Source organism: Drosophila gunungcola, unplaced genomic scaffold, assembly GCF_025200985.1.
Source record: "Drosophila gunungcola strain Sukarami unplaced genomic scaffold, Dgunungcola_SK_2 000028F, whole genome shotgun sequence".
Lineage (NCBI taxonomy): Eukaryota > Metazoa > Arthropoda > Insecta > Diptera > Drosophilidae > Drosophila > Drosophila gunungcola.
Window position 1 is genome coordinate 1033788 of NW_026453206.1, and position 24021 is coordinate 1057808.

General features: G+C 38.8%; 1 protein-coding gene across 3 annotated transcripts in view; it reads left to right on the forward strand.

The window, feature by feature from the left end:
• Positions 1–24021, forward strand: part of LOC128263928 (G protein-coupled receptor kinase 1) — a 453272-nt gene that overhangs the window by 425317 nt on the left and 3934 nt on the right. For all 3 annotated transcript variants that reach the window (XM_052999201.1, XM_052999203.1, XM_052999202.1), the window contains one exon: positions 8058–8264. In XM_052999201.1, coding sequence (XP_052855161.1) covers positions 8058–8264 — 207 coding nt within the window. The remainder of the gene's footprint in view (positions 1–8057; positions 8265–24021) is intronic.

A 24021-nucleotide genomic window follows, 5' to 3' on the forward strand; every position in this document is an offset into this window, starting at 1 on the left:
AATCGAAAAAGAGCAGCAGTTATCCGCAGCGGTAACGATTGGCGGAACCTCACACAAAGCCACATTCGACACCGGAGCAACAGCGAGCTTTATAAGCGAGGAGCTGGCGGATTTACTGGCATCTTATGAAGAGATTACAAGGATAAGAAGGCAAGTTAGGTTGGCAGATGGCAGCGGGTTAAACACACAGCTCGAGGTAGAGATCGAGTTCGGCAATAAGCGATTGCCCATGAGCCTGCTGATCCTACCAGGAGTGGTAGACTCGCTAGTGCTAGGATGGAATTCCCTCACAGGAGTCAGCGCCGAAATAAGGTGTACGGATCCCAGAAGGGAGAAGGCACAACGGATGGCTCGAGCAAAAATTGTCTGTGGCAGTGGTGCAAATCACCTCTGAGGAATGCGATGTTGAAAAATTCCTAGAGCAGGAGCTCGCCGAATTTCGAGCAATGAGTGGAACATCTAACATAGCCGAGCATGACAGACGACAAGTCAATTAAACAGAGATACTACCCGAAAAATCCAAAGGTTCAAGGGGAAATCATTGCGAAAGTCGACGATTTGCTGGAGAAGGTATGCATAGAACACTCGAGAAGTCCGACATAATTGTTCATAATTGAATCCCACGAGTTGCGGAGAAAGGGAAGGTACACCCGGGCAGAGATCCGCGATGCCCGGATAAGGCGATAGTTAGGACAGGGGGTCGCCATCTCCCTGAACCCACCGTTTGAGACTGAGCTAGTTGTTAACCCGGGCCCTCAGCCATGCTGACTCTCGGCACGGAGATTTACACCTTAGTCCGGCCCGGGGGCTCGTTAGGCCCTCCTCTTTGGCTCCGACAAGCCCGGATAGGGTGCCCCTGTGCCATATTAGTCGCCTCCTACGACAAGCAATGACGAGCTGTGGCAGTATTCTTCGCCGCTAACCACACGGGACTTTGTAAAAGTATATTATATATTAGGTAACAATATATCTAAAAAAAACTGCTAATAACGCAATGTGATTTATTGGAATTGGTTCTGATGACAAAAATGTATAAAAAAACTTATATGTTGAGCAATTGAGCGTATTCGGAGCTAAAACATTGTCATCAGCAGTAACTTACTACAAGAGGACAACAACAAAAGCGGAAATAACTTGTGAGGAGTTGAATAACTCCCCGCAGAGGGCGAAAGGGTGTTGGTCCAGGAGGCAAGGAGACGCCGATAACTAGCGATAAACAGAGGCCTATATATGCAGGCCGAGCGCAGAAAGCTAGATCAGTCCTTTTCTACCAAGTCAACAAGTAACAGTCATCAAGTGAACCAGTAACCAGTGAAACAACGTGAAGAACCAAGTAGAGCCGTGCGGAGTCATCAAGGAAACAAGATCGCTACGTCGAGACGTTCAGAACTTAGAGCTAAAGTATCCGAATTGAGACACAGGTAGCTGAGGTCGTTACGGCACCACACGGCTAAGTCCAGGCGCTTTGTCACAATTTTTGTCGCGATTTGAGCTTGGTATCCCACCCGTCGTGTCCGAAAGAGTTGAACAAATAGAGTCCTTCGACGAAATACCGTGGGCTCAGAAGGAAAGTGGTCTTGAACTAGCTGCCTGCCTACAAGGACTGCATTGTCGAACTCCGGCGTATGCCTGATCGCCTGCAGGAATTGTAATAGTTCCTGGTGCGACTAGCTTAAACGCGCGTTTGTTCAGCTAGTGTCTCGAAAGGCGTATGCGTTGAGAGCACAGCAGTTCACCGCTAGAGTCCCAGAACGGCAGCTTACCGAATCGTGAGCGCTACGCCAATAAGGAGCCAGTCGAGACATCCGGAGGCAGAGCAAGGAGAACGAGGACACCCAGGACGACGAATATAAATACGTCGAGTTCTGAAGTCTGCGGCAGAGAATGTAGGGTGGAAGCGTTCGTGTGGAACCTGGCGTTTGACCCAGGAACTGGGGTGGCGGCTTCCGGCGTACGTCTGAACCGTCAGGTAGAAACTGAGCCGACTTCCGGTGCGACCGGCCGGGACAGAGCAAGGGACAGGGGGCTGCGACTACGAAAGGCGTGCGCCTTGAGAGCACAGTACCTGTTCACCCTTGTCTGGGAACGGTGACGCATCCCTAAGCCCTGTAATCCCGCAGAGCCAAAGGCAACAGAAGGCATCGCGAGCGAAACCATCGAGGGAGACACCAGCGAGACGTTCAACGTGGGAAGGAGCCGACGGCGGAGCATATTTCCCCATAGTCAATACAAAACCCCGGCCCAGGGTCAAGTCGGCGATTAAAAGATCATCGTATATTCCCAATCTTTTTGTGCGTTTTCACTGATCAATAGGGCGGTCACGTTTATATAAATTTGGTGGGACGAACACTTACATCTTCTGAGCTAGCCGCACGACATTCGTAGCGAGTGGAGAAACCAAGAAAATCAGTTCGTTACATCTGGTGCCCAAAACGGACAGGATGGATCCCCAAGAATGAGGATTTCCCAAAGGTGGCAGCCAAGCTTGGCATCATCCTGGAGGGCAGGTCGGCTCAGATCACCAGACTATTCAAAAGTCGCAAAGCAAGTCAGGGAATGGTCTTTCAAGTTTGTCGGCACGGAGAAACCGCTGGAGTTTCTGGAAGAAGTAGAATGGTCAGCAAACACATACAGTTATAACGTGAACCTCATTCCCCGAGCCATGCCAGAATTGCTGCTAGGCAAGGCCCTAAAGTGGTTTATTTCCAACAATAAGTACTGGAGGACATGGGGAGAGTTCAACAACAGTTTCCAAACTTATTAAGGGGATTTTTCTCAAAGCTCGCAGACCAGGTCAAGCAAAGGAAACAGGGTTTCAGAGAGTCATTCAGGGATTATATGGTCGACATGCAAACCATGATGAGACCACTCGGTTATTCTCCAAAGGAACCTCTCGAGCTAATTAAGGAAAACTGTAGGCCTGATCTGAGGATTTCCCCGAGAACGTACAAGATAGACGATCTAGAATCTCTAATGCTCCTGGCGGATGAGTATGAATAACTCGAGAAAGAGCGAGAAGCATTCATACAAGAAAACAAATTCTCGCGAAGCAAAGCAAAATTTCCCTAGAAGAAAATAGCAGGCTATTCACGGTGACAAAGCCAGGAAAGGGGCTTTTCCAGTGGAAAGTAATGCCATTTGGCTTACACTTCGCCTCGGCGAGTTTCCAGAGAGCACTGGATCAGGTTATTGGACCGGATATGTCACCACACGCGTTTGCGTACCAAGACGACATCATAGTGATCGGATGCAAACTGGAGGAACACAGAAGAAACAATAGAGATGTTCTCCAGAAATGTCCAGAAATTCATCGCGTTACATATCAAGGAATCGGCACCGATCCCGAAAAGGTAGCAGCCATAGCCGAGTTGGAACCACCCTTGGCACAGGCGATTCGTGCCCGATTTTGATCGAATAGTGAAACCATTAAATGATCTATTGCGGAATGGTACGAAATGGACATGGACTACAGATCACCAGCAGGGCGATAAGGTCATTTCGTATTCAAGCAGAACCCTGACTGGCGCGGAAATAACTATTTAACCAGCGAAAAGGAATGCTTGGCAATTGTGTGGGCGATCTGGAATCTCAAACCATATTTTGAAGGATACCATTCAATGTGGTATCTGACCATATTGCTCTCAAATGGTTGAACAGCATCGAAAGTCCCTCAGGAAGGATAGCGAGGTGGGCCTTGGAGCTGCAGCAGTATGATTTTGAAATATCGTACAGGAAGGGGCAGCTTAACGTTGTCGCTGATGCACTGTTGAGACAGCCTCTGACAGAAGCCATTAGGTTAGCCAAGGAAACTTCGGAGGACACACATGGCGCATGCAGCTGGGTCAAAGATATGTGAGGGAAAATCAACACACAGCCACAGAAGTTTCCTGACTACCTCATGGAGGGAGGTGCGTTATATAGGCATATCCCGCACAGAGCAGGCAGCGTAGATGATGCAGCATGGAAGCTCTGTGTCCCACGGGGGCTGAGGGAAACCGTCCTGAAGGAGAATCACGACTCACCAGCCGCTGTGCACACTGGAAGTCGGAAAACGATTGCAAGGCTGGCGGCTCGATATTACTGGCCAGGAATGCATAGGGACGCCCGAGCACACGTACAAAAATGCGAGAAATGCCTTAAATACAAACCTAACTAGATGCAGGCAGCTGGGAAGATGCTAACGCAGATACCCGAAGAACCATGGGCAACAGTATGCGCAGACTTTGTCTGACCATTGCCAAGATCAAAGCATGGTAACCAGATGCTGCTAGTGCTGATAGATAGATTTTCAAAGTGGACAGAATTGGTGCCACTGCGAACAGCAACGGCAGAAGCACTTCAAAAGGCGTTCCGAGAAAGAATCAACGCTAAGTTCGGAGCCCCAAAGGTGGTAATAACGGACAACGGAGTACAGTTTGCCAGCCGAGCATTCAGAAATTCCTCAGCGAATTGGGTATTAAGCAACAATTCATAGCGCCATATACACCGCAGGAAAATCCGACAGAAAGAGCAAACCGAACCGTTAAAACCATGATAACTCAGTTTGCAGTACAGAACCAGAGGAATTGGGACGAGAAGTGGGGAGAATGTGAGGAGTTGAATAACTCCCCACAAGTTAGAATGAAAGCAGAGTAAGGGCATGCAAACAGTGGCCTACCAGTTACCAGTTACGCGTCGAATTCGCCCGTAGTAGAGAGAGTGGGAGAGGGACAACAATACACGAGAGCAGCGAAGAAAGTAACGGGACGGCACCGGACTTGGGACCCTGATATTGGTGCCGTGCGCAGAGGGCGAATAATCGAACTGTCAAATCGGGGACTTTGGACCAGGAGGCAATGAGACGCCGATAACTAGCAGTAAACAGAGGCCTATAAAAGCAGGCCGAGCGCAGGAAGCTGGTTCAGTCGTTTTCTACCAAGTCAACAAGTAACAGTCATCAAGTGAACCAGTAACCAGTGAAACAACGTGAAGAACCAAGTAGAGCCGTGCGGAGTCATCAAGGAAACAAGATCGCTACGTCGAGAAGTTCAGGACTTAGAGCTAAAGTATCCGAATTGAGACACAGGTAGCTGAGGTCGTTACGGCACCACACGGCTAAGTCCAGGCGCTTTGTCACAATTTCTGTCGCGATTTGAGCTTGGCATCCCACCCGACGAAAAACCGTGGGCTCAGAAGGAAAGTTATCTTGAACTAGCTGCCTGCCTACAAGGACTGCATTGGCGAACTCCGGCGTATGCCTAATCGTCCTGCAGGAATTGTACAAGGTCCTGGCGCGACTAGCCCGGAAGGACGCGCGTTTGTTCAGCTAGTGTCTCGAAAGGCGTATGCGTTGAGAGCACAGCAGTTCACCGCTATAGTCCCAGAACGGCAGCTTACTGAGCGCTACGCCAACAAGGAGCGGAGCCAGTCGAGACATCCGGAGGCAGAGCAAGGACAACGAGGACACCCAGGACGACGAATATAAATACGTCGAGTTTTGAAGTCTGCGGCAGAGAAAGTAGGGTGGAAGCGTTCGTGTAGAACCTGGCGTTTGACCCAGGAACTGGGGTGGCGGCTTCCGCCGTACGTCTGAACCGTCAGGTAGAAACTAAGCCGACTTCCGGTGCGACCGGCCGGGACAGAACAAGGGACAGGGGGCTGCGACTACGAAAGGCGTACGCCTTGAGAGCACAGTGCCTGTTCACCCTTGTCTGGTGACGCATCCTAAAGCCCTGTTATCCCGCCGAGCCAAAGGCAACAGAAGGCATCGCGAGCGAAACCGGCGAGGGAGACACCAGCGAGACGTTCAACGTGGGAAGGAGCCGACGGCGGAGCATATTTCCCCATTGTCAGTACAAAACCTCGGCCGAGGGTCAAGTCGGCGAATAAAATCTTCGTATGTTCACAATCTTTCTGTGCGTTTTCACTGATCAATAGGGCGGTCACGTTTATATAAATTTGGTGGGACGAACACTTACATCTTCTGAGCTAGCCGCACGACATTCGTAGCGAGCGGAGAAACCAAGAAAATCAGTTCGTTACAAACTACAACAACAGCGGCAACTAAGTATAACAAGATAAGAACAACTGCAGCAACAACAACATCAGCGAAAACCAACGACGTCATCGGTTACAAACTATCACCGAAGACGGCAACGAGAGCAGCAGCTAAGTTAAATTAAATTGAAATTTATAAGTTACGTATAAATAATAAAAAAAAAATAAAAATGTTGTCCACACAAACAATTTCCCTAATAAGAAGGCATATAACAAATGCCATGAAGGCCCTTGAGGAGTTAGCGAGCATGTCGTTAGAATTCATGAGGCAGTCATGATGTCTCTGATAGGAATTATGACGAAGAGGAAAAGGATGATTTAAACGAATTAGAGTTTGACATTTCGACAGTAACTAAGAACATAAAGAAAAAACTCCACGAAATTGTGCCAAGTAAGGTAGGAGTTACAAATCATAAAACGGATGATTTGCCAACGCTACCTATAATGCAGGTACCCACATTTTTTGAAAATTCCAAGGATTTGGACAGGTTTTATGAGTCATTTAATGAGCTAATTCTTTTAAGATAAGATATAAGTCTTCCTTAAAAGTTAATTACCTCAAAATCTCACTCAAGGGAGAAGTCAGAAATATGATTTCTCACTAATTGCTGGAATCTGGGAAGAATTATGAGGCCGCTAGCAAATTATAAATTAAGCGTTATGTAAATAAAAGAAATCAATTAAATCGCCTTCTTGAGCTTTAAGGTTTAGATGTTGACTCAGTTAGGCAGTTAAGAATGTTAATTAACATAATAAATGGGTCAATTCATTTGTTAGAATTAAAGACACAGTTATCCGTTATAATATTTCGGAAAAATCTGCGCAGATTTTTATCTTTTCCACAGGAAAGATAATCTCAAAGCAAAAAGTTCAGCTTTCTAGAAAAAAAGTATAAATACCCAGAATGTTTTAAAGATGAAAGCACTAGTACTACCAAAATTAATGGATACCCTTTCAGTTAACGCAGTTAATGTTGACAAATTAATTTTTTCTAGTTCTTCGACATATAGTAATGGTTAAATATTTCAGAGTTACGGTATAATTACGGTATTTCATATGGCTCCCATAAAAACAATAAAAATAAAATAAATTTTTTTTTTTTTTTAAATTTTCTATCTTGTAATTAAAAAAAAATTTTCTTTGACTTATTAATAATTTGACAGTTTAGAATTACACTTTTTATTTTATTAAAATAGAAAGTCAATTTTCGGGAAAGTTTCATGCAGACTAAAAGACTAGTTTGCGTAGAAACGGGCGGACAGACCGACAGACAGACGGACGGTGATGCTGATCAAGAATATATATACTTTAGAGGGTCGGAAACGTCTCTTTCACTACGTTGAAAACTTCTGACTGAATTTATAAAACCCTCAGCAAGGTTATAAAAATGGTACACTTATAGCCTGGTTCCATTGCCGCATTAGTGGACTTTTTAAATGTGCCTAATTCTATTGGCGCATTAGCATTTCGACTTTTGAGTGGCACGAACAGCTGATCTGGGCTTGTTTACTTTTGAATTTTCGCAAATCATAAGGAAATGAATTAAAAATCAAGAATATGAGCGAGCTTATGGATTTCTTTAATGCCCAACAGGATATCTTTAACGCGACCGAGGCATTTGCCAACTTGGATGACAAGGAAGGGGAGCTGATGTTGATGTTTGACGGCATTTATTTTTTAAATGCGGCGTTTAGCCTTATGGGATTTCCTGTGTAAATTAATGCGCATTAGGATAAAGGCGTTTTAATGCGCCAATGGAATCCGGCTATTAATTAAAAATTTCTATAAAGTATGGGGCTGCGTGCAAAACCGAATCAAACAACAATTCGAATAAATCCCGCTTCTACCACTTAATATGAAAAAAAAAATACAAATTTGGAAATCGCGAAACGTGTTTCACAAGAAGTCCCACCCTGAACTTGTCACTCAGAAAGCGTAACAATCCAAAAAAACAATTTAGCACATTTATAACTATCATTGTCGTTGTGAAGTTTTAATTCTCTTTATTGTCTGTTTTATAGGTGGCAACAGGAAGTCTCTGAAACTGTATTTGAAACCGTTAATTCCGAGACCGATAGAATCGAACAAAAAAGGAAAGCAAAGCAAAAGCAGCACTTCGATACAGATGAAAAGGAATCTGATTGTATATTACACGGGTACATCAAAAAACTTGGAGGATCTTTTGCTTCTGTATGGCAAACTAAATATGCCAAACTTTATCCAAACAGGTAGGTGTGTATGATATTGGAATATATTGTCAATTATCAACCATCTTATATTTCTTGAAACAATGTACTCTGGACTTAAGTATTAATTATGATTATGTATTTTCCAACAGCAAAAAATTATAAGAGGACTCGGTTCAAAAATTTTCATTAGTGCTAGGTTAGCCTTGCCCAGTTTAGCTTTAAACATTATTTAAAACTTAAAACAATAGTAGTACAAACAGACGTATTTTTTTTTAATTTTTTTTTTTTATTTTGAAGAAAGTTTTTGGATATTAACTTAATATTAAGTCTGTAGTAAATGTTAATATTTAAAAAGTTCTTTACTGAAAGCTTCGTTTAAAAAAATTAATATTTTCCCCAGCTATGAACGTTAAGTAATCCAAGTTGTCAAGCTTCTGTCATATAAATATGCACGAGATGGTTGACTGTAGTTTTTGTCATGATTGCTCACATGGAAATGATGTGAGTTGTACAAGAGGCTTTACTAATAAGTTGGAAAATCTTTTGGAAATTGTGATGTGCAAGTGCTGTTTGTTTTGTTTGTTTTGTCTACAGGCTCACATTCATTCAATTTCTGTCGAAAGTGGAACCAGAACAACCAAGAGACATGATATGCGTTTGTTGAATGTGCGTTACTGACTTAAAAAGAAATAAGCAAGAATGGTTTTCACAATCAAGTGGTGAAATGCATGTCAAAATGCAATGGATCTCTTAACAAAATTGACATTCGTCAATCAGACTGTCACAAGTCAGGATAATCAGGAAAACAAATTTCATACTTCCTTCGTACGGTTTTGGAGATAGCGATTTCAACCAGACGTTAAAAACAAGATCCGACCCACAGATTCGAGGAAACAACCAAAACTAAAATTAAATGAGTTTTTATTAACGGGAAGCGCAAGTCTGGCCTCGTTATAGTTTCAAGTTATCACACATCCTTTAGTTTGTATTGTACTTATATTTATTATACGGGTCTTCAATGCAGCCATTCACGATCAACATTAATGATTGCTGAAATCTTCAACATCCGAAGAATGAACGATTTCAACAAAAACTCGTTCGATACTGAAAGCTACGTTTACCTTAATAAATATATCTGGGTCTGTCCACAGCATTAACATATGCGAGCAACCGTCGTACACGTCTATCTGCCATATGCCTGATTACCCGTAGTACCTTCTGACCCGTACCGAATTTTCTGAACCTAAACTATGTTTATAGATTAAACCCCCACTGATGCTCAATCATAAATGTAAGAAAAATTCTTTACCTACCCGGGTCAGGCGACAATTTGCTCCCCTCTGCTTTTGTCACGAACAACCCAAGTGTATTAAAGTGGAAGTAATGTGCAATGATGTTCTAACTCAAACAAGACGATATTGCATTATAAGTTTTGGCTCTGTATTGATGTTTTGGGGCACAAGCGACTTGTATTTATTATTTTTATTTATATTCATTCAATACTTCTGAATAATTATTCCTGGTTTGTCAAAATAAATAGAGAATATAAGTTATTTATGATTATTATAAAAATATAAATAACTATTTATTAAAATAAATACAGAAATAATTGTACTGTTGTACATAATTTGTATATAAAAATAATAAAATAACTATTATCTATATATTTAAAAATGAAGTGGTTTTCGTTAGTCTCGCTTAAACTCGATAACGGGTGAACAGATTTATCTTATATTGATATGTTCGTGAAGGTCTAGAAAAATTTGAATAATTGCCGGGAAAACCAGAAAGACAGCCCTTTTTTCCCATACAAAAGTAAGTGACAAGTAACCTTTGTGATAGTGGCATGCCAAGTAATTGCTCTTTTTTTACACCCTTGCAGGAGTTTTATAATTTCAGTCAAAAGTTTGCAACGCAGTGAAGGAGACGTTTCCGTCCGTTTCTACGCAAACTAGTCTCTCAGTTTTAAAGCAAAAGTTGTCTTTCTTTTGCAGGTAGTATATAAGTCGGAACGAGCCGGATCGGACGACTATAGCATATAGCTTCCATAGGAACAATAGGAAAAATAAATGAAAAAAATTATAACTTTGCAGCTTTTAATTTTTTTTTTAGTTCTTCGACATGGTTAAATATTTTAGAATTACGGTTTAAATTTCATCAAAATCGGACTATAGCATGAAGCTCCCAAGGAAACAATAAAAATACTAAAAAAAATCGGATAACGATATCATATAGCTGGCATAGGAACTATCGAATAATTGAGCTGCAAATCATCATAGCTTCAATGTTTTTAAGCATATACGCAAGTCAATCATAATGTTAATGATTTCAAGATCATATAGCTGGCATAGGAACTATCGAATAATTGAGCTGCAAATCATCATAGCTTCAATGTTTTTAAGCATATACGCAAGTCAATCATAATGTTAATGATTTCAAGATTATATTTAATTTTTGCAATAGCTGCAAGGGTATATAAACTTCGGCTTTCCGAAGTTTGCTTCCATTCTTGTTTTGTTGATATTTTGTGATAGTTTTCGAAAAACTTTGATCAATTACAATTTACGATGCCGAAGAGAAAACGACCTACTTAGGTCGTAGCAGTAAATCAAATGTGCGAAGAGCTATTTCACATGCTAAGCGCACTGATAATCAGAAAGAGACAGATCAAGAAAATAGTCGTATTGCTATGTCGGAATTGCATTATTTAGTGACTAACAATTAAGTAGATAGGCTTAGTTTGTAAATATTGTAAGGCGTTAAAATACACTGGACTGGACTATGTTATGCTGGAGGCGAAATAAAATTGCCGCAATTGATCCTACCACCAGATCCTTTATGCACTTTAGTTTTTGGACTTAGAAATAATTCTAAGGACTTCTTGGTTAAAATTCAGATATACAACAGCTGTTTTCAGATGACATCAATTGGCGCTACACATATTATTAAAAATGTTTGATCATAATCAATATTCTTTTTTGTAAAGCCTTTTTCTATTTCTTTTGTTATCTTAGTTATTTACAATTGAAAATATAAATGTTTGACCAAATAAGCGTATGTGAAAGTAAAGGATATATTTAGATATTTGCTTACATTTTGTGTTGCGAAAAAGAAGCTGAAGAAGGAAAAAACGAAGTGTTGATTTTAACCCATCATTACTTGTTTCTAAAGGTGCTAAAGGCTCAGAATACAAAACAAACAAAGATTTACAGTTCAATGTATTTTATTAAACAACAAGAAATAAACTTCGGCAAGCTGAAGTTTATATACCCTTGCAGCTATTGCAAAAATTAAATATTCTTGAAGATTCTTAACAATATGATTTACTTGCTTCTATGTTTAAAAGCATTGAAGCTATGCTGATTTGCAGCTCAATTATTTGAGTTCCTACGGCAGCTATATGATAACGTTTTCCGATTTTAATAAAATTAAAAGCGTAATTCTGAACTGTAAAATTATTAAATAGTCAAAAAGAATTTCTAAAAAAAATTACAAAATAAAAATGTTACATTAATTTTAATTTTTTTTTAAAATTTTTATTGTTCCCATGGGAGCTTTATGTTATAGTCGTCCGATTTTGATGAAATTTAAACCGTAATTTTGAAATATTTAACCATTACTATTTGTCGAAGAACTAAAAAAAAAAAAAAACAGCAAAGTTATAATATTTTTTAATTTTTTTTTTGCGATTGTTCTCATGGGTGCTATATGCTATAGTATTCCAATCCGGCTCGTTCCGACTTATGTACTACCTGCAATAGAAAGACAACTTTTGGGAAAGTTTCATGCAGATAGCTTTAAAACTGAGAGACTAGTTTGATTTGGACGGACAGACGGTCAAACGGACGGACAGACGAACAGACGGACATGGCTAGATAGACTCTCCTAGTGATGCTGATCAGGAATATATATACTTTATAGGGTCGGAATTGTCTCCTTCACTGCGTTGCAAACTTCTGACTGAAATTATAATACCCTCTGCAGTAATCTAGCCATGTCTAAATGTTTTTAAGAATATATTTAGCATTAGCTGCAATGGTATATGAACTTCGGCTTGCCGAACTTTGCTGCCTTTCTTGTTTTCAATTTAAAGTCGATTCGTCAATTTCTCGTTGAGTTGTAAATCCAGCAATTTCAAAATGTCGGCTCGAGAAAAACGTATTGGAGCTTTTTATACCTGCCGGTGTCATTAAAGTAGAGGAAATACCTTTAGCTTTAATAATATTATTGCTTTTTTTTTTTGGTTTCTGCCACTCCATTGGCCGGAGTCATGTAAGCAGTTGTGATTTTTTTAAGCTCCTACTGAGGCAGAACATAGCTCCGTACTTTTCCAAATATTTTTATGAAAAAAAAACTAAAAACAAAAAAAATTTTTTTTAATGTTGCCCATAATATACCTTATTATGTTCGACAAAAACTTTAAAACATTCAGCCTAGTACTTTCTTTCAAAATAACTCCTGCTTTTGACTACTAAATTAAAAAAAAAATATTTCGTGCTGACCCAATTAGTTGAAACTTAATTCCCCCCATTTTTCGTCGGAGAGTGTACTAAAAAAAGGTGTGAACTGTGAAAAGTCTCTATCGGAAAAAATCGCGGCAATAAACACCGCATCAGCAGGCTTAATAATGGTGATTTTTAAGAAAGTTTCTTTTTGACAGCCCTAGTTTTTACAGTTAACGCTAGTTTTTTGCTTTGTAAACCTGGTTAATATTATCAGCTGGGTTTATAATTTAACCATGAATCGTTTAACAAACGAACAAAAGTTGCAAGTTCAATAATTTTACTATCAAAATGAGTGATCTGTTAAGAAAGTTTATCGCGCGCTTCTTCCATTTTATGGACGTCGACCTTATCTGTCGGGTATACGGGGTGTTGTGATAAAATTTCGCACCAAATTTACCTTATGGGACATTAAGCCATCAATACGTTCATGTAATGTGCGAAATGAAGAAAACATCGCAGCTGTAGCTGCCAATGTCCAAGAAGACCGTGAATTATCAATTCGGCGCCGTTCACAGCAGAAATGTTGAAATGAGTATGCTACAATTAGACTAAGCGAATAGATCATTTAAGGCGATGTCGCGGCCAACATTTTAATTAAATAATCTTTTAACATTAAATTATGATTTTTATGTGTTTTTGCTCCTTTTTAAAGTAGGAAAGCTCTTAAAAATCACCCTTTATATTCGTTGCCCTTAGTTCGATAACTAAGTCATTGCACACTCTACGTTAGCAGTTGCATTTGCATACACACGCACACCGACAACACTGCCGTAATTTTGAGTTATGTCGTTTTCGTTTTCAATCGCTGGAGTAGTACAATGGTTGGCTTGCCTTAATGTGATCCTACAGTGCGTGCGTACGGTATAGTAATGCCGTTGGGCTTATATCAAAAGTTAGTTAGTTTGCATTCTCTCGTCACTTAGCTTTTCTACACTGCGGGCTTTTGGCATACTTGTTAGTTTCTTGATATTATTAAACAAATACATAATATAACCTAAAATACATTTTTAATACCTCTTCGATACGAATAAAAATAAAAAAAAATAATGGCAAGCAAGGAAATCGAAGAGCTTAAGCACAAACTAGATATTTGCATGAAAAGTATTAACCTCGTATCGCTATCTTTAAACCCGGTGGAGATAGAGTGTCCTTATTTATTATTAATTAATTAAATAATTAATTATTAATAAGGCCAAGCAAAATAACATTGAAAAAACCGCCCGTCCTGGCAAATCGTCTGGGCGGATAAGACTGTGAATTTAAAAATTTACAAGCCTTTTTAAAACTTTTGTTGACAAAGAACACTTTACACGGTTTTGAAAAATGCAATCATTTAATTTCGTGTTTAGCTGCCCTAGCTAGCCTGAAGCGGGTGCACGGTAATGATTGCCTTATTTTTTTTTTTTTGACAACATAGTGACACTTTGTAATTATCCAAAAATTTCCCAGCCGTCAGCTACAGCCTTGAGGACCCTCATCGACACAGTCAAGCCCCTTTGTCACTCCTGGCTTACTGTTTGGGATGACAGAGGCATTACTAATGCCATTCTTTAACATCGGTAATGAACATGGTCGACGCAGTAACTAGAAGAAAATAGTTAGATTATACTTCGCTTCCTTCTCGAAGCGAATGTGAGGCGATCCTGAACAGGCGATACCAACACATGGCCGTTTACCAAACTATCTAACCATTTCCCGACTCAGTTTCACAAATATACTTTGTTACCGATGAGCTCGCTCAGAAACTCAAAGTTACAAGAGAGTACGTGGACTTGAGCCTGGGAGACGTTGGTGAGACTAATGCCTAAGCTATAAAAAGAATAAACACGATTGTGAAGTGGCGAGTAGGGAACCAGATGTCGTCCGATTTTTGGATTCTGAAAAATATTTCTGGTTATCATTCTGATCGAACGGTAAACACCAGCGGGTTGAGGGTGCCTGAAAATATCCAGTTGGCATATCCGTTCTTCCATTTGTCCCAAATAATAAATTTGCATATCGGTGAAGATACGTTCATTTAACTTTTATCTGTTGGCCAGATAAGGCGGGGGCCTGAGCTTCCCATCTTACAAAAGACAGTTCACGGCTAGATAGTGTTAGGGAACAGGAGAAAGAAAATAGATTGTCGTCCGGTAAATTTTTAATTCGTTTTCCCTTCAAAGTTACCTAAGCCGATTTTTCGCTACTGCTTCCCAATTTTCACTAAAAATAAAAACCAACTACTACCATCCTTCAGCCGCCCCTCTACTACCATCCGTCGGCCGACCCTCTGCCGACCCTCTGCCGCCCCTGTTGTTGGCTGAGTAACGGGTATCTAATAGTCGAGAACTAACCCAATTCACGCATTTTTGCCAACGTTTTCATCAATCGGTGCATTGTCTTGGTAATGAGCAATCGCGGCACTTATTTCGAAAAAAGCTTTTTCATAAACAAACGTTCGTGTATAATGGTGAATACACTGTCTGCTAATATATTCAGAGAGTCAGCAATCTCCCTGACTTTTACTTTACGGTTGTCCATAATGATTTTCAGTGATTTTTCTAAGTTTTTTGGTGTAACTGCGCCATTTGGCCGACCAGCATCATCAATGTTTGGTTGGTTTGGTAAATTCAAGCCACTCCTGGCATTGAACAGTATTTTTTCATCAAACCACGGCGCCACAGTTATAGTTCTCAATATCTCATAAGTTACTAACGCATGTGTTTTCCCATTGCTCGGAGTCAAATGTCCAAATTGGTTTAAGGACTGCATTAAACAAAAGTACTTTATGCTCCAGTTTTTGTGGCTTTAAATTTCATTAATTTTTTCCATCCATTTTTGCAAAAGCACGAGATGTGCTGATGAATTTTGCGATGCTGTTAAAGGGCACTTAGATCGACTCAGAATTGCAGTATCATCAGCAAATGTAGATGTTGTTGTAATACTGGTTGTCGGTAGATCTGCTGTGTAAATGATATATAGTGTCGGATCAAGCACGCTACCTTTGGGTACTCCAGCTTCAATTGGATGGTGTTCAGAGAGAAAATCTTTATATCGTACTGCAAAACTTATATTCTGTAGCTGTGACGCCAATATTTAATTGGTGTTCTGTGGACTTTAATTTTTTAAATTTAAAGAGTTAGGCCGTCAAACCAAACGCGTTCGAAAGCCTGGGCGACATCCAGAAAAACGGCGGAGCAGTACTCTTGACGTTCAAATGTATTTCGTATCTCAAAGGTTATCTTGTTCACTTTTTCAACCGTTCCGTGTTTTACTCGAAAACCAGATTGGTGCACTGGGATGACATTATGGGCATGTGTTGCTTGATTCGATTCTGGAGAAGCTCTTCAAATATGTTTAATAGACACGGCAGCAGGCTATTGGCTTATATGACGATGGTTTTGACTTGTCCTTTCCGGCTTAATGGATCATTGTGATGACAGACTCTTGTTACTTCTTCTCATTGGAATATGATAGACGAAGAGTGGTATAAGAAGGTTTTTTTAGATGGTCATAGAGGTGCAGTAAGCTCGGCGAGGGATCAGATGATAAATTTGTTAAGTGTTCCGCGCGAATATGAGTCTGCGGCACTTTTCTTGTAACAGCAAAATCAATCAGGATCTGTGGGCCAGTATGTAGGTTTACCCGGAGAGATTAAGTCAAGCTTGTGTCGTGGTGTTATTATAGTGTTGTTAAGTTGTCACGATGAGTCGAGATCCCCAGTGGGTGTGTTTTTTATTATAGTCAATAGCTGCTATAACCGCAGTAGTACAAAGAATTTTACAAATTCTGTTTGGAAATGGAGAAGCAGGTTTATTTAACCGCTTTTATGTATTGATGTTGCTTGAATAAAGGGTGTTGCAAACGATGTCAATTGATATTGCCTGATGCAGAGATTACACCGTTTCTGCGAGCAAGGGCTCATATCATTTTCAGGCCTAAGTTTTCTAATACATGGACGCTTTAATCATAATAGGCTGTTTTCAGCAAGATATATGTCGAAATTTTATCTGGAATTACACCCTGAAAAATATGAAGTTACTTATGACATAGATGCACTGAGAAGAGAATATTACCAAACGAGAATAAATATTAAGAAATCGAAAATGATCCCATTTCGAAAGATCCAAAGAAGATATACGATTCGACGCATTTTACATTTACTACAGAAATTTTGCATAACAAGTGACGCAAGCTTGCGGAGCAGTATGATCACAAGAACATAATAGGGTACAATTATTAGGCGCATATGCGTCTAGTCCGTTCACTAAAGGAGATACAAATAAATCAACAACTGAACAGGTGCTAGCAGATATACACTGAGCTATAAAACATTTTAGACCCCATGTATGTGGGATTTTGGTTTATTATTGTTTATTGTTTGGGTTGATTAAGTATTAAATACAAAAATAGACTTTAGCAAAATTGAAATTAAATTAGATCTCTCGTCTTCTCGTTCTTGGTTATCGTCTTAGAACCACTCTCGTCAAAGGCTCGAACTCAACTCTCCGTCTTCTCGCCGACTGCATAAAGCCAACTTTCGCTTTTTACTCATCCTCGTCGTTCGTCTTTAATCTTCATTTGTAGTCTTCTCGTCTTTCGTCTTTTCTTTTAGATTTCACATCTTTCGTAGTTCTCGTTCAGCTTAATGGTTGTTGTCTAAGGGAAATGTATGGCATGCTTGCTCTTTAAAGCAGACACACCCCACATGTATATGGTAGACATTTTTTTTGGTAAATATGTTATATGTGTTTCTGAAACTTGGTTTGTTCCTAATTTATGTGATGTTTTAGTTGAATGTGATGGCTATAATTTGCATCGCTCTGATCGTGATAGTCATGGGGGTGGGGTTGCAATATATGTTAGTAAAAAATTATGTTCCACGTTTGTATGTAAACACTCAACCAGTAGTGCAATTGAATACTTATTTACAGAAATTAGATGCCAAAGATGATAAGCTACTAATTGGGTGTTTATACCGACCTAACTGCCGGATTGACTATGAAAAATTTTTAAACATCATTCCTGACGTGTCAATTAATTATTCAGACGTCATTATAACAGGCGATTTTAATAGCGATATTTTAAGGGAATCCCACCTTGCAGAGTACATAAAATCGCTGGGGATGATGTTGGTTAATTTTGTGTCCACTACGCATTTTACCAAAACCCGCAACTCGCTTTTAGACTTATTTTTTGTGTCTGATACAGACAAAGAAGCTACATATGACAAACTTATTGTCCTATCCTTTTCAAAACATGACCTCATATACTTGACTTACGCACTTGACCTACAATACCTTGACCATCCAATAGTTTTTAGGGACTTTAGAAATATCAACTATGACCTTTTGAACTCCACCTTTAATTTGTGCAATTGGAATGACATATATTCCTTTTCCGAAGTAGACGAACAAGTTAACCATTTACAAAACAATATTAATTATTTATTCAACTGTCTCGTACCTGTTCGTAACAAAGTTATTTGTTTTTCTGAAAAACCATGGTTCCAAAGAAACATCAAAGACGCAATATTACAGCGTGACGGGGCGTACACTAAGTGGAGAAGGTACAGGACAGCTCAAGCTTACGCAGTGTTCAAATCATTGAGAAAAAAAGTGATCAAACTTACTGACACCGCCAATACAAATTTCTATTCCCATAATCTCAACAACGCATCTACCACTGCTCAGACATAAAAAAATTAAAAACCTGGGAATATGCAAAGTTAAACCAAGACTTGAACAAGACATGAATGTAAATGAACTTAATAAAAAGTTCTTAAGCTGCACAGTACAAGAAATCACTAAAAATAAAAATCTGAACCCACGATTTGTACCTAAAATTGTCTGTGATATTAGATTTAGGTTTATGTGTGTTAATCAGTGTGATGTCCAAAATATTGCCGATCCCTAAATCAAATAATGAGAACAGACCCATCTCCATTTTACCATACCTATCCAAGGTATTTGAGAATCTCATGGCTGATCAAATTAATAAATTTATGTCCGAATATGAAATGCTTAATAATAATCAGTCTGGTTTTAGGAAAAACAGAAGCTGTACCTCAGCTATTTTAAAAATTGCAGACGACATACGGGAACAAATAGACGAAAACAATGTTACACTCTTAGTTTTACTGGACTATAGTAAGGCCTTCGATACAGTAAACCATAATGTCCTTTGTGCAAAACTACGTAATATGTTTATGTTTTCTAAAACTTCTGTCAAACCTACCCAAAAAAATCGTCGTCAATCTTGTCCAAATGAATGTGAGTCGTTCTTTAAACAGAATAAATGATGTTTGTAACATAGAACTTGCACGTAAAAAAGAGTGGGCCGGCAACAATGGACTTGGGATCAACCCATCAAAATCAAAATGTCTTGTCATAAGTAAAAGAAAGATAATTTTTAACAATTTGCAGCCACTGAGTATGAATAGCACGCCACTTGAGTACGGTGATACAGCTGCAAACTTAGGTTTTACATTCAACAGAACTCTTACCTGGAATGATCATATTACAAAGTCTGTAGGGAAAACATATGGCATAATAAGGACATTATCCGTAACTAAAAATTGCCTGCCCACCCATATACGTTTACTAATAGCTAAAACCTGCATTGTTCCAGTAAGAACAAAATTAAAGTTCTATTTAATTACATAGCCAGGTATATATTCAACCTACCACATAGAGATCACGTATCCGAATCTTCGCTGAAAATATTTGATATCTCGCTACTGCTTGCGACTTTTTAAAATGAGCAATTGTTTCGGCTTCTGCTCCTAGAAAAGCAGAAGTCGCAGCCGAAGCAAATGAAAAAATCAAAAAGCGATAAGAACAGAAAACAGCAACAGTCGCTTGTTTTCGTTTCATTGCTTGCTGCTTTGCTCTTGCTTACAGTTATGAGCGTAAGTCGGAACATCGGCAGGCATCGACTTTCGGAAGACGTCAGAAGTCGCAGTCGGGAAAATTAATTCTTTCAATTGTTGGATGAATTTGATTTTTGTCGCTTTCGTTTTTGTTTTAGCAGCGTAAGAAAATGAAGTAGCAAACGGCAAGAGACAAGCGCAATCGCTTAGGCCAGAATGTTCTTGTTAAGATATTGCTTGTAAAATTAAGTTCCGGCTTTTTGGACAATGCCATTGATTCCCTGGAACTTTTTGAAAACAAGGAAGATCGCAATGAAAGCGATTAATAATAAGATATTTATTAAACCGAGTGTTTTTGTAAGTGTTTTTTGTCTAGCTCTTTCGGTTATGTCGTGTGCAATTCGTTTCTGCAAGGTCAAAGCAAATGAAAAGAAGCAAACAAGTCACAATCGTTTGCTTGCTCATTTTTTGACTTACGCTGCTTAAACAAAAGAAAAGCGACAGAAAGCAAAGTCATCCAACAGTCGAACGCATTAACTTACCCGACTGCGACTTCTGACAACAGCGACTGTATATGCTTTCTGATTTTTGTTGCTTTTTGATTTTTGCATTTGCTTCGACTGCGACTTCTGCTTTTCTAGGAGCAGAAGCCGAGACAAAATCATATGAAATTAAACTTACTTCAGTAGCAGACGCGTTATCTACGATAATGGTAGAAGAACTAAAAGATATGAATAGACAAGTAATGTAAGTCCTGCGGAGAGTTTCATCAAAAAAGAAACAAATATATATATATTTTATAAAAGTTATTGTAAATTTCACGAATGAACTAGGTAGAACTAACTAGTTTCGTTTGCACGTCAACTTAAACTCATCAGCTTTCGTTAAGTGTAGCAGGTGAAAGTCGAAAACTTGTCTAAGGCCCTTGATCAGAAGATTGGCAATTATGGAGTTGCCACACACTTCTGTTTCTTGAAAACTATTTACAATTAATTTCATAATATTTTTTTCATAAAATCAGGATTACATTTGATTATTTTAATTTTAAAAACAAACTTTTAATGTTTTAAAAAAATTGGTTTTACCAAATCCTGATTTTTATATTATAATAACAATTATTTTCGCCCCTGCTTCTTATAGCGATATATTTGACCTTTAGAATTATCCGATTTCTGCCAATCATTTTATAGATAAGAACTCAGACTTAGGGCCGGTTTTTTGTTTCACTGTCAAGCCAGAAATCTTTCCGAAAAAGTTTAAACCGGTTTTCTCGGCGTCTCAAATTTTTTTCAACGAAAAATCGTAACAGCTCTAATTGTTCTTTATGTCACAAAAGTTAAGAATAGCTTTGATTGAGTCAATCATACTTAGCTGCAAAACGCCTTCTCTTCTTATCGATCTGGCAACTGAAATAAGTAGTAATTTTTTCGAGCCGAAAAGACCTTTACGGCGTGTCCGGGTCCCACTTAATGTTAGCGCTCACGAAAACGCTATAGGTTTACTTAGAAATTTTGACAGTGAGAAGATAGTTATAGAACACCTGTTTGTAAAAAAAATTATAGAGTGCTTAATCCGAAAAACCGGTCTCTCTCTTACTCCGGTGCATTTCTTTGTCATGTGAACAAGCGTTTGGTGAGTTTCATTGTTGCTCTGGCTTGCTGATTTTTGCTTAGATCTAATTTGTTGTATAGGGTACTATCGGTTTAGGGGAATTGCTAAATGTACAGGGTTGAAAATTACAGCCTGGATATGTGGGGTGCAGTAGGTTCCTCAGAAAATTGAGTGCTAACTTAAAAATAAGAGTAGTTACAAATAATTTCCAAATCTTTGTTAAAATAAAATCATTTTTGAAAAAAACAATTTTCTTTTAATATTTTCAATAATTCATCTAAATTAAAAAAAAAAAAAACACAAGAAATAACGCTGCAGTCGAGTTGCCCGACTGTTTAATACACGTTACTCAGCTAACAAACTTAAAATTAAATATTCCTCACCTGGCGGCACCTGTCAAACTGCATTGCCAACACTAGAGCGTGCAGCACAGGGGGTGGCCTCGCTAACAGTTCCTTCGTCCTTTTCTATACACCAGCGATCACCACGGCCCTATCTAATGAGTATACGATAGTGTTTTGCCGGCAAAGCGTCGGCAGAGGCTCGTAAATTTTTCAAGATCTCGACGTTCATACGGACAGACAGACAGACAGACAGACAAATAGACGGACAGATAGACGGACAGACCGACAAACAGACGGACATGGCTAGATCGACTCTGCTATTGATTCCTATCAAGAAAATATATTTTATTGGGTCGAAAACGCTTTCTTTTACCTGTCACATACTATTCAAGTAATGCAATATACTTTCACTCTACGAGTAACGGGTACGGCAAAAGATTTTTTTGTTTTTAGCATAAACGTTTACTGTTGAGCCGTCGAAATTTTTTTTAATTGCCTATAAAATTTAATTGGCTTGGCTTATCTAAATTTTTCAAAAACATGAACCGCGAACCAATTAACTTAAAATTCAACACACATTATAAATCATTATCATGCCATTATTATCTTTAAGCAAGAATAACGGGAGAGGTGTAGCGAGCGGAGAAAATTATTCCAATTCTAATTTAATTACATATGTGCAATGTATAAGTACAAACTAACAATTTGTTCATGCATACTATAGGCGTTCACGGCAATATGCCGTCTGGCACGTCGTAAATATGCTGATTGTTACATATACTCCTTTCGGTATTCACTATAGAAATAAATCCTTTAAAAGTTTATTCATTGGAAATAATATCATTCTAGTATCAAGTGTGTTCTTTTTTTTATGTCACCATTTCAGCAACACTTAGTCAGTTGCTCCTTTGTGCTCCTTATTGCAAAAATTGGTTTTATCTAGCAACAAACGTGTTTGGCCAAGCGGTTTTCTCTAAATTTGGGAAAGCAACAACCGCTCGTGAGAAGCCATAAAAACGTATTTAGTCTGGAAATCAAATTGCGACCGCTTTGATAAAGAACTAAACAATATAAACTGGAACAAAGTTTCTAAGATTATTTATTATATCAACAAACATTTGCCGAGGTGCTGCCGAAACATAAAGTGTTTTAAGGAAAACACGCTATTTGGCTACCCCGTGATATACAAATGAATGAATGGGATACAAATGAATTGCAACTGAAAGCGAATCAATTTAGCAACTAAACTTGCGGTAAAAACCCGAAATTTATCACCGTTGTTATTACAAATCAAATGAAAATATGCAATTAGATGCATATTAGATGCCCTCGACTTGCTCAGATTCGAACGCATATTCTGAAATAATTGTGAAAAAATCGATCATTAAATTCGTGTCTCTCTGGTAAAGCCTTAGGAACCATTAAGGCATACGAAGTATCCGGGGGCAACTAAGAAAAGCGTTTCCACCCTTAAAAAAGTTTACGATAGGTTATGTTAGGTAAGTTGTGGCTGGGGTAAGAAGATGCTCCTCCAAGCACAGGAGGTATTATATGGTCTTTTTCTCGTCTGTCTATTTGCAGCTACGGTAGCTTGTGTTGGTAATGTCATGTACCCTTCAGATCGTGCTAGTCATGCTAGTCATGCGTGTATGTGAGTAAAAAGGTTAAATGCAAAGTCAAATGTAAGCATCCAGAAGACACAGCAATTGCCTGACCACTGCTTTGTTGTTGAGATCTTAATGTACCTTTTAATGTAATGTATTTTTAATACAGCCATTACAACGTGAGTTTTTCCTTCAATTTAGCGTAATGCTAAAATTGTCCCGACAGTTAATTCTATTGAAGGTTTCAGCCCTATCTCCATTCTACCCTTCCTAGGCAATGATCTCGAAAATAAAATGTTCCTACAAATTCAGACATTCCTCGAAAGCGATTCCTTGCTTTCGCAGAAGCAGTCTGGCTTTAGGTAAAAAAAAGAGCGGTCAAAGAATTACCTAGGGGAGTTTATCAGGGATCTTCCCTAGGTCCTTTATTATTTTATATATATGTTAATGATTTGCCTACTGTCTTGACCGGTTGTGAAGTCCATTTATATGCAGACGACGTCCAAGTTAATGGTAAAATTCCGCTATTGACAGTTGGGAGATTGAAATTAATAATATGCCTATAAAAAATGATGCAACGAATTAAGGCATATCTTTTAGTAATAGTAAAGTAACTGGACGTACATATGGCTTGTTACGTCAGCTCTCTACATCAAAAGAATATGCTTGTATCCAAAGTAATCCTAATTCACGCACTTTTTTATGGGCTGAAACATCCACAACTTTATATGCCCAAGATTTAAATTGCTGTGTTCAAATTGACAATTTTTTATCAATGCTACACGCTATGGAACAACAACTTTAAAACAGTTACGTGCAAAACTCAGCTTAAATTCAAAATTAAAGAATATTTTAAATAAAAAAAATAAAGAAAGGAAGCAA